This window comes from Alosa sapidissima, chromosome 24, assembly GCF_018492685.1.
Source record: "Alosa sapidissima isolate fAloSap1 chromosome 24, fAloSap1.pri, whole genome shotgun sequence".
Lineage (NCBI taxonomy): Eukaryota > Metazoa > Chordata > Actinopteri > Clupeiformes > Clupeidae > Alosa > Alosa sapidissima.
The window spans coordinates 12,738,929-12,749,584 of NC_055980.1; the positions used below are offsets into that span (position 1 = coordinate 12,738,929).

The 10,656-nt window shown below is 39.6% G+C and overlaps 2 protein-coding genes across 4 annotated transcripts in view; one reads left to right on the forward strand and one right to left on the reverse strand.

Annotated features, from left to right (window-relative positions):
- Positions 1-1,918, forward strand: part of LOC121699857 (synembryn-A) — a 28,895-nt gene extending 26,977 nt beyond the window's left edge. For both annotated transcript variants that reach the window (XM_042082363.1, XM_042082362.1), the window contains 3 exons: positions 54-198; positions 811-1,087; positions 1,242-1,918. In XM_042082363.1, coding sequence (XP_041938297.1) covers positions 54-198; positions 811-1,087; positions 1,242-1,377 — 558 coding nt within the window. In that variant the 3' untranslated portion in view covers positions 1,378-1,918. The remainder of the gene's footprint in view (positions 1-53; positions 199-810; positions 1,088-1,241) is intronic.
- Positions 1,919-2,591: 673 nt separating this feature from the next.
- Positions 2,592-9,754, reverse strand: irf3 (interferon regulatory factor 3). Of its 2 annotated transcripts, none has more exons than XM_042082384.1 (11): positions 9,551-9,754; positions 8,805-8,972; positions 8,426-8,612; positions 7,829-7,872; positions 7,518-7,566; positions 7,346-7,408; positions 6,568-6,810; positions 6,195-6,285; positions 3,948-4,228; positions 3,583-3,704; positions 2,592-3,485 (listed from the first exon to the last, which is right to left on the reverse strand). In XM_042082384.1, exons 2-11 carry the CDS (start codon positions 8,967-8,969, stop codon positions 3,366-3,368), a joined length of 1,365 nt encoding a protein of 454 aa, XP_041938318.1. In that variant the 5' UTR covers positions 8,970-8,972; positions 9,551-9,754; the 3' UTR covers positions 2,592-3,365. The 2 variants fall into 2 exon arrangements, with proteins under 2 accessions (XP_041938318.1, XP_041938319.1); XM_042082385.1 differs by having other exon boundaries at positions 8,805-8,988.
- Positions 9,755-10,656: the final 902 nt, after the last annotated feature.

Below are 10,656 nucleotides of genomic sequence, written 5' to 3' on the forward strand. Positions count from 1 at the left end.
TTAAGTAGTTATAAATCAAATGTTACCCCCCCCCCCTTCCCAACATCTGTCAGATCCTACCCCCGTTGAGAGACGTCAGCTTGCGTCCAGAGCACGGCACGACACTGAAGAGCCGGCTGGTGCGCCTCATGACCCACGTGGACACGGAGCTGAAGCACTGCGCTGCTGACCTGCTCTTCATCCTCTGCAAAGAGAACGGTACAGAACCCCAGCCCCTGGCCCTCATTCCCCCGAATAGGACCTCACACAGAGCCTCACACAGAGCCCCACACAGGACTCCACACAGAGCCCCACACAGGACTCCACACAGGACCTCACACAGAGCCCCACACAGGACTCCACACAGGACCTCACACAGAGCCTCACAGACCCCGGAAAGAGTCTGTCTGTCATATCCGTCTTTTTGAAAGACCTGTACGTCCTCTGTGTTTCACTTCCTCCTTCAGTTTGGTGGTGGGCTATTTGGTGCCTTCTACTTCATTTGTGGGCTTTGAGTGTGTCTAAGGCTGATCATCCCTATACCATACTCATTCTGACAACATACGTTGTACAGAGATATGTATGCACTACATTTCAATAACACTTTAATCAAGAGAGTAACATATAGTTCCCGTAAAGTAGTCCCTTGGGGTGTACATTAATGTTATCAGCAGTGCAGACGCTACCTTCTGCTACCTCAGGATCATAGGATAGGAAAAGAACAACTGGTAAACCAAGTCCATAACTCTCACATAAGACCTGCTTGCCTCAGCCTCCTTGTGTTCCCCATGGTCATGCCTGAGTTCACCTCTATTCTCCTGCGTTTGGCAGTGGGCCGGTTCGTGAAGTACACGGGCTATGGCAACGCCGCAGGCCTCCTGGCTACCAGGGGGCTGCTGGGAGGTCAGTCCAAGAGCAGCGTCGTCACGGCATATTACTCCAGCGACTCGGACTCGGACACTGAGGAGTACCGGCAGGCCAAGGATCGTGTGAACCTAGTGACAGGGCGGGTGGAGGAAGAACAGCCCGACCCGATGCAGGGAATGACAGAAGAAGAGAAGGAAGAAGAGGCACGACGCCTGGTGTCTCTCTTCAGCAAACTCTCAAGGTGAGCACTTAATAATAATAATAATAATAATAATAATAATAATAATAATAATAATAATTGTATGATGGCATCGTTATCTCAGAATATATGTAGTCAAAATGTTGTATCCTCTTCTAATTCTGCCCCCCCCACCCCCCCCCAACCTGATCACCAGAGAGAATGTGATTCAGCCAATGGGGCTGAACGCAGAAGGCCGCCTGACCCCGATGTCTGGACTCATGACTGACCCCATGGCCGAGGAGAATGATCAGGAGAACGGTGGTGTTGACGACCTGGAAGATGTGGAGTAGAGGCAAAAGGAACAATTAACTTGAATTAACGAGTTAATTTGCTTCAGCCATTACCAGAAGCTTGCGGACACACTAGTGTATTTGTTGTAATTTTCCGCTAAAAATTGATTATAACCCATCCTTTCATTTACAGGAAGGAAAGTTTTAAAGGGTAAAAAACCTGTATGAATCATCATTATTTTGTGCCCACATCAGTTCCCAGATGCCCTGATCGAAAGGGGAACTAGACCAAGTTTCCCAGCAATGGTATAGCCACAGAGTTCTGATGAACTGATGAAGTACATTCCTAACCAGCTAAACCGATACTATAATTCATTTCCACTGTATTTTGTGATGCATAGAGTATGTACTTCTTTTTTCCCAACCATCCAAGGTGATGTGAGAGGACATTTCCGTTGTACTAGTGTGTTCTCATCATTCTGGTCTTTGAAAGCTGTGCACTTCCCTTTCTCGATAATGTTCTGTTTAACTGCAACAGGAGTAAGCGTAATCTATCGATGATATTCACTCATGAATCATTAAAGGTTCATTTCTTTATTCATTTTTGCTGTCAAAGGTTTAACCAATTCTAGATGTAGAATGATGACCTTTGAAGCCATGGTAAATTAAGTGTTTCCTGAATATTGTGCATTTCACATATTTAGTTTTTCTGTATCAGCCCCTTTTCACATATTTATTCACATATCCAGTTCTGCTCAATGTTTCTAAACTGTGAACACAAAGTATAAATATGTACAAAATAGACCGAAACAATCACCAACTCTTATCCTCTACATATATGTTGTTATTGTGGGTTTAGAAGAATTCATCTTTTCGCTACAAAACCACTGAATGCACCTTTAATCCAAGTTTGTTACTTGTTCCATACACATAGAAACATTGACAGGTTGTGGGTAGAGCCCACAATTCTACACCCATTGAATCTTTTGTCAGATTTAACTAAATGCTCCTCATGCCTCCTCTCATTTTTTTGTTCGGTGTCTGCACTCAATAAAACTCCAGTGCACAGTGGTGGTTCTGTAAAAAGACCTTAGCTAATCACCACAAGGCTTCACAAATATATTTTCATAAAGCCTAAACTGAATCATGGACGGTACCTTTAGACTTAAAATGTTCAGAATTCATGTCGATTTTCTTGGGGGTGAGATTACTTCTTTCCATCTGGCCAAAGTAGTCTAATTCTGAGATTAATTCAAATTTAATTTGCAACGGAATGTTGTAAAATTGGACCATTGTATATTTATTTGATATTCACCATTATTGACATTTATACACCACACATATAACCAATGTCAAATAAGTGTTCATGTGATAGTAAGGTGCTTTGACAAAAACAGGAGATAGTGGTAACAGAGAGTACCCTCTTGGGGAATGTCACCTACTTAGACACATTAACTAAATTGTTTCAGGTATCTAATGTGTTTGTAAAGTAAAAAGTTAATTTAGTACTTTTGCCATCATCCATGCTTCATTTTATGATTCTTGCCTTTAAAAATAGGCATCCCATCCTCTCCTAATAAAATCATGTTAAAGATGCTCTAAGCGATTTTTTACATTTTTTGTCACATACAGCAAACATCTCCTCAAAATCCGCTAGCAGCCTATCCCCTGAAGATACAGTAAAAAATTGTGATCTCTGTAGACAGCCCAGGCTCCACAAATGGCAACAAAAACAGCCTGGTACAGTCTAGACCATGAAACATAACAAACTTTTCCAGCCATTCACCAACGAGATGCGTGTTGAGGAGAGTTACAGTTGCAAAACTGTTTTGTTTGGACGTCAACAGAAGTGACGTTACCCAACATCGCTTAGAGCACCTTTAACCGTTGATGAATATCAATAAGGCAACATTTTACAGCAGCTTGCCAGACATGTAGCAGAATGTAAACAGAATGTAAAGTGTTAAAAAGAGCAGGCTCCCCTTAAGAAATGCACTGGTCTTTGAATAAACTGACATTTTTCCTTTGACCAATCTGAGTGTCCATCATTAAGACAAGTCCATCATTATCTGCTCCAGTGACAGCTGCAGTTCCACTGATGACTGCAGAGAAGAGGCTCCTCCTTCTACTGCTATAATTTTCAGTCTCTCCAGGACATCAAAGATCACCTGGACGAACAAATACATACAGTATTGCGAATGTTAGCAATCATCCACTTTGCCGAGACCAGTGAATGGGGTAGAAAGGGAGGACATCCATACACACCTCCACCATGATGAGTTTCTTCTCCCAAGGCCTGAACTTTGGGTCAGGCCACTTCTCTCCAACACAGAAGAAGAGTGATGTGGGAGGGCATTTACCTTGCTTACTGGTAAAACCAGTGAAATCTGACAAATGAGCAGGAAAAATGAGCACATGGACAACTGATCTTTTTTTTAGCAGCATAAGTAGTTACAAAGACATTTGTTGCAGAAACCTTATTTTGACAATTATCCAAACAAATTGCAAACTCAATAGCAACCCAATGCAGTGAAAAAAGGCATAACCTTTTTAGTGAACAATGATATTATAATTGGTTGGCTCATGCAGTTGAGTAACTCTTCATGCTGATATTCATCCTGATATCTCACCTGAGATAAACTGGTCAAGGGAAAATATGGTTTCAGGCTCCTGCTTAGCCAGCTCTCTTGGATTTGAGCTCCGTTCATGCTTGTCCACACTCCAGAAGACATGGGATTCGCCGTGGCGACTGCCGTAGACATTAGAGCCGTTGACCTTCACCTCCAATCCCCTGCCCATATTCTCCAGGATCGTTGTGGTCAGTTCTAACTGCTTCTGGTCGTGAATGTTGGCTGGAGGTGGAAGGAGCACTGTCAGGAGGGCTGGATCAGATGGCAAATGATCATCTTGTCTATAAAAGCCAAACACACAGACTAAATGAAACACTAAATGAAATCTTAACACACACATTGTCAGTATAAATAGACAAGCTCTTTGCCTTTGCCATTTTTAAGTTAGTACACTCTCAAAAATGTAATGTAATAATATTATAAAAAGTATTACTCCTAGTATAACCAAACTTTGTAGGATGGAATATATGTTATCAGTACGACTTGTTTGTACTGCATGCCGAAATAAGGCCCTAGATTGAGGGTGTATATATGAACACAACATTAATAAAATATTAAATGTATTTTAAAGTTTGGGATGACTATAAACACACTTCAAATGGAATGACCCTAAACCCAAGCTGATCGCGATAACAAGCCTTTTGTTTTTATAGTATATGACCACGTTTATTGTTTAATTTCTTTGTTCAAGCCATGTATGCATGTGCTGCAAAAATAAATTGCTGTAAGGTGACATGGCCTATCAGATTGTTTGAATACAGATGCACTAATTCTTTCAAGAGGGGTCTAAACGCATATCTGTTCAGCATGCACTTAGTTAATTAAGCGCTTCTTATGAGTTATGGTTTGTATATTATATTATAGTATATTATAATATTTGAATTAATATTTTATTTTCATTGTTTATTTTCATTAGGTTATTGATTGCACTGACATTATTGTTTATTATTGCTATTCTCCTTAATGTAGTATTACCAACTTTTTAAAAATGTTCACTGTTAATTTAACAAATCCAAGTCGCTTTGGACAAGTGTCTGACAAATCCCATAACCAAATATAATACATATACAGTTATTCAAATGTTTGACTGGTTTTCATAGATTGAATATTGAATGTTGATTGTGATTTTCAATGTTGACTTTACAGCAGGTGCTTTTTTACAGCGTACACTGGTTCAAATTCAAGTTAAAATGCCACTTCTGAGTAGGTTTATTTTATCTATAATGCATGACCTATTGAAGAATAACTTTCGGTGTCGGTTTAGTTCGTAATGACACAAATATATCATTGATCATTCTAAACACTCCTTTTCCCATACATCATGACATGGCCTGCCACTTGGAGTTCTCCATGTCTTACAGTCTGAAATGTGTGCATTATAGCTGATTTACACACTGGACACGATGTCACCTAAAGGGTTAAATGAAGACTTCAGTATTAGGCCCTTTCTGTAACTGACCTGACTGTGTGATGGTGTGTCATTACTTGACTGTGTGAACTGCTATCTGGATATGGTTGTATTTTACAAATGTGAATGTAGTCTCCTTCATATAATTGTATGATGAGTAACCTGTAGACTGAATAGACGCCAATATCATGTTTACTTACAATTATGACGGCCTAATGCGGCCTGATGCACAGCCAGGTATTCTGATAGGGTCATGGAAGCTTGTACTTACTTATACATTTTACAATGTATACTATATAAATGTTTTTCTATAAGTACATGCATTTTGTAGATATTATGTGTATATATATTTATTTTTGTAAATCTATGTATTTATGGCTCAAGCCTATCACTCTGGTGGGATTGGTCATGTGACCTTTTGTACTCAAGTCTGATGAAGAGCGTAAGCTCGAAATGTAACACTGGTGAATAGTCATTAAAAAACCCTGATGGGAGCAAGTGCGCGGACATTCCACCCTCTTTTCATTTTATAGCCTAGCACTTTTTGTCCAGCACCTGCCTTGGATGTGCGCACCAACAAGCAACTTTGCATTATAGCTGAGACATATGTTTTATTTCACTGTCCATACTTAGGGGACCACATTATAGACGAGTATGTAATACTCAAATACATTTGGTCTATATACAGTATATATATACTGTATTCACCTATACCTCTATATTCACCAATATATATTATTGTATTCACCTATACCTCTATACACAATCAAAACTTCAGGCCTTTATGATAATAAAATGCTATTCCACTGTGTATTTGTGATGCAAAAATGTGTGGGTACCTGTATGCCAGCCTGAAACCGGTTTCATTTGTCACAAGCTCTTCCTTCACCTTCTGACCTCGGTAGTAAACCACCACATTAAACCAGGTCTCTATGAGTAGTGACAGACATTTGACGATCAAGACAAACACAGACAGACAGAATATGTCACTCAGCAAACTATTTGATTCAAAACAATTCAATTAACACAGCAGTCTGCAGGAGTTGCAAAAATATAATAATAACATATGATATAACTGAACTTTGAAATAGCTTGCAAATCGATGTCTCAGACAGACAGTGTCACTTTAAAGAATGTGCTTCTCAACAAAAATGTCCATTATTTCCTTTTGATAATATCCATCCAAGACCAGTGCTGAATTCAGATTCTTACTGAAGGGCATGGGTTGTGGCGTGGTCATCACTGGCTGAACCTGGACTTGGTCAATGTTGGGTGCCACTTGAACCTCCTCTACTGGAAAGTCCAGGTGCTGAGGGTCAACATCGAGGGTGTCCTGGACTGGGTACCACTCCCCAAAAGCGGCACCATTTGCTTCGGGTACAGCCGTGCCCTGTGGCACTGTGTCAGGTACAACAATGCACTGCACCACACCTCCGTCAACACCCGCAGGAAGATCTGGAATGGTAAGGATTCTTTCAATCAGTTCCAACAGGTTTCCCGGTTGAAACATTCAAAAGCCAAGGCAGATACTTTGAAATGAAAAGGATTTGGACTTTAGCGCAAAGCTCTACAAAATATCGACTATTTTTTTGTTTCTCCCCAAGTTACCATCAATGCTGTTTACTGTGCCACCGGAAATGCCTTAGGAACACACATGTCTGTTTATTCACTTGAAAGGGTCTATAATATATATTCGAGTGTTAAACTTTAATCCACTCTTTTGGGTATTGGCTTTTATCTGCCATTCTTCAGATTGTTATGCAATATACTCACAATGTTATTGTTATGAATATACTCTCTCCTTCCTATATAACTGAATGTGCAACTATTGCTATGAAAAGTTAAAGGTCTGGTTACAGATACAATTACAGTTACAGACTATTATGACTTTTACAATATGTTGTTAAAAATGGCTTTAATGAAAGACAGCTCTCTACTTATCGTGTTCTTAAGAAGCTGTGATGTGGTGCTTATGTGTGACAGGCAATACCTATGTGTGGCTCATATATACAAAGTCCATCCAAACATTGCTGCAGTAAATCCTGAGAATTGTCTAGAGAGAAAAAAAATGTAAGGAGAAAGACCACAAAAATAAATCATCAGAAATCATACAGAACTTGAGAGAGATTACATCTGCATTTTCATGAATGATAAGGACTCACTTTGGAAGATTTCCTCCTCTGCCAAGTATAGATCCACTGTCAGAGGAACCTAAAATACATATATGCATTTGGTAAGTCACATGACAGACAGTAATTTACTTTCATTGCATTCAAATACTCTTACTCTGGGAAAAATTCTACTGTTGATCTTTGATTTTAATCAAAGTCGAAAAAAGAGAGACTTGACCACAACTACAAAACCGCTGATTGAGTTGAACTATATAATCATGCAATAGGTTGACTATCATACTATGCATACATGAAAGAAAATGTATATTATATACGAATATACATATTAATATGTAACCTACCGTTTCAAAGGAACTGTCTTGCTCAGGGGAGGCCTCACAGGATGCTTTCAGAGACAAGAGGAGGAGAGGAGTGTTGGGTTAAGATAAATTGAATGTTGAAGTTGAGGTTAAGAAGTTGGATGCAGAAATCCAGAGAGTATTTCAGTGTCATGCTCCTTTCTTCATTGCCATTCCATTCCCTTCTTCCTCTCTTCAGGCCTCATAACACAGTGAGACAATTCAGAGATTTTGTCTGCACAAGATTTAAAACTGTTGTATCAACTTATTAACTAGTGTATGATCGTATACAATGGTTAAGTTAATGCATATGTGAGAACTGGTCCTAAAGAGAGATGCTCTTAAGTACGAAGGTGGAAAAAATGCAATCTAGAATCTAGAACTAGAAAGGTTGTTTGCTGCAGTTGTAAACTAATAGCTACAAGGATCCTACAAAACATTCTCCTAAAGAAAGTTCTACAAAGGGTTTTCACCATGGTAGATGATATAGTGCTCTGATATGATGCTATAGATCTCTCCTACAGTTACGCCATCTACACCTGAATGAGTTTGCGCATGTGATCGACAGGCTCCCTCTTTCCTCTGCTGTAACTGGCTTACCACTTGACTGGGATCCTTCTGTGGGCCAGCGGTAGACCTTGTGTGGGTTGGCTGCGTCATTCTTGTTGTCCAGCACCATCGAGAAGCCCCTTGCTCTCAGGGCACTCCGGAAGTTTCTCTTCCACACCGAGGGGTCTCCAGGGGCTCCGCCATCGGACTGCCTACCCAGACTTGCCTCTGCCCACGCCTGACCATGGAAATTACAGTGACATGATTCAACACAATAGCAAATTCACATGCTCTGTTATTAAACATACGGCAACATTAAAAACACCTACTCAATTACTGTTTTACAAGCTGTAATGAATGTCAAATGATTTACATATTTAATTTATTTAATTGTATAAACTAATATACAAAAGTAATAGGATAGACTCACCTTGAAAATGAGAATATCATCACTGTTGGAGTCCTGCCTTAAAGCATGCTTCCATGGAATACAGAACTCTGTTTGCTCCACATTGGTCCAGTTTACTCCAGGATAACGCCTACTGTCTATCTGTTCCTTGAGCCATGGGATCAGGAGAGGTTTGGGATTGGCCATAACCTGTGCAAAAGTGGGCCTTGAGCATACATACTTGGGATTGTTTACAGTATTCAATAACCGGTCTGGTTTCAACATCCAAAATGTTCTCATAATGGCAGATAACAAACAAATTAGTTTTTACACAACCACTATTTTACCATACCTATCAACAATTCCATTAAATATTTTAGACATTAGAAGTAAAAAAAAAACAAAAAACATCCCATTACTTCCCATATGAATCATAAATAGGCCTACTTCGGTTAGATATGGTAAAGTCGATATGGAATTGGCCTAAAACACCATTGAGAAAGTTTTTATATAGGTCTAACTTGAGGCATTACTTGACATAGCCTACATGTTCTCATAATCATTTAGCTATTGTAGGCTTATTTCATTGTAACTAGTCACATTAAAAAAGAACACTAAAGGAGCAGGCAAACTTAACATAATGATTAAACACTGGGAAGTGCTCATACATTTGACAATGAATAGCCTAATGTTACAGGCCTTTTATTGCATTGACGGATGCATTCGGCAGAACAAACTTACAAGCTATAAAATCCGCTTTACAACTGTTGCAGCATTTCAACATTTACCTGTCAGTTCAAAGGGTCAGCTGGTTATCTTAGAACGTCTTCTCTTCGGTTTCTGTTTCCGTAGAAAAAGTCACTGTGTCTCGCCAAAGACCAACGAACGCAAGTATGTCCTTTCCAAATATGTTAGATTGTGTTAAGTTGTAAGTGATAATGTATTACACAGCAACTCTGTAGACTAGACAGGAAACCCCTTCCGTTCAGTTTCGTTTTCTGTTTTCTACGTCATACCCCCCGCCTTTCAGTCGTCCAGTGCGTATCCACTTGGTGGCGCGACATCATCGTTTTTCTAAGAAAGGAATTCCCCTGTAGGCCTGTTGTTAGCGTGATTTGGAAGAAGGTGGTGTTTTGTAAAAGGTAACCTACAAGTGATTCACTGGTGTCAGTATCATTTATCTCCTCCTGGAAGCAATAATTAATAGACAAACAGACAGACAGACCAAAGAGCTTCAATTTCAATTGGCAACATTTCCATTTCCTAATTTAGAAGACGCTTTTATTCAAAATATCTCAATTATATCACAAGGGCCATTGTCCCCGGAGCAACTCGGGGTTAAGTGCCTTTCTCAAGAGCACAATGGTGGAAGCTGGTTATTGAACCCACAACTTTTCAGGCTAGGCTACTGCCCTCCTTGGCCACTGCACTACCACCACCATTTCCTGGTCAGCCCTGAATATCTCTGAGTTTGTGACCCAGTACTGAGGATATGAAAGCTTTGTTACTTTGCCTTGGCTATTTGAATATATGGCCTTTATCTTATGGGCTACATGATCAGTGCATTTCTTTTTAGTGACTTGCATGAAACAATCTGAACCACACCCTCTATCCTAAAAGAGAAAGGAAAGGGCAATTAGAAAGACTGGGGAGTTTCCACAGGGCATGGCAAATGGCCCGAGGGCTTCTTGTGTACCTAGATCATATTTTTTAATGATAAGCAAAAAAAACAAAAAAAAATCCCATGTATCATTTAATCCACTGGAAAAACAAGTATTTCACACTTCAGAAAAGTATATAAATAATACTGGCATTTTCTATAAAAACAGGTTCATTATTTTAACCATGCGGTATAAAAAATAAAGCAAAGTAGAAGAACCAGAGCAGACTGCAG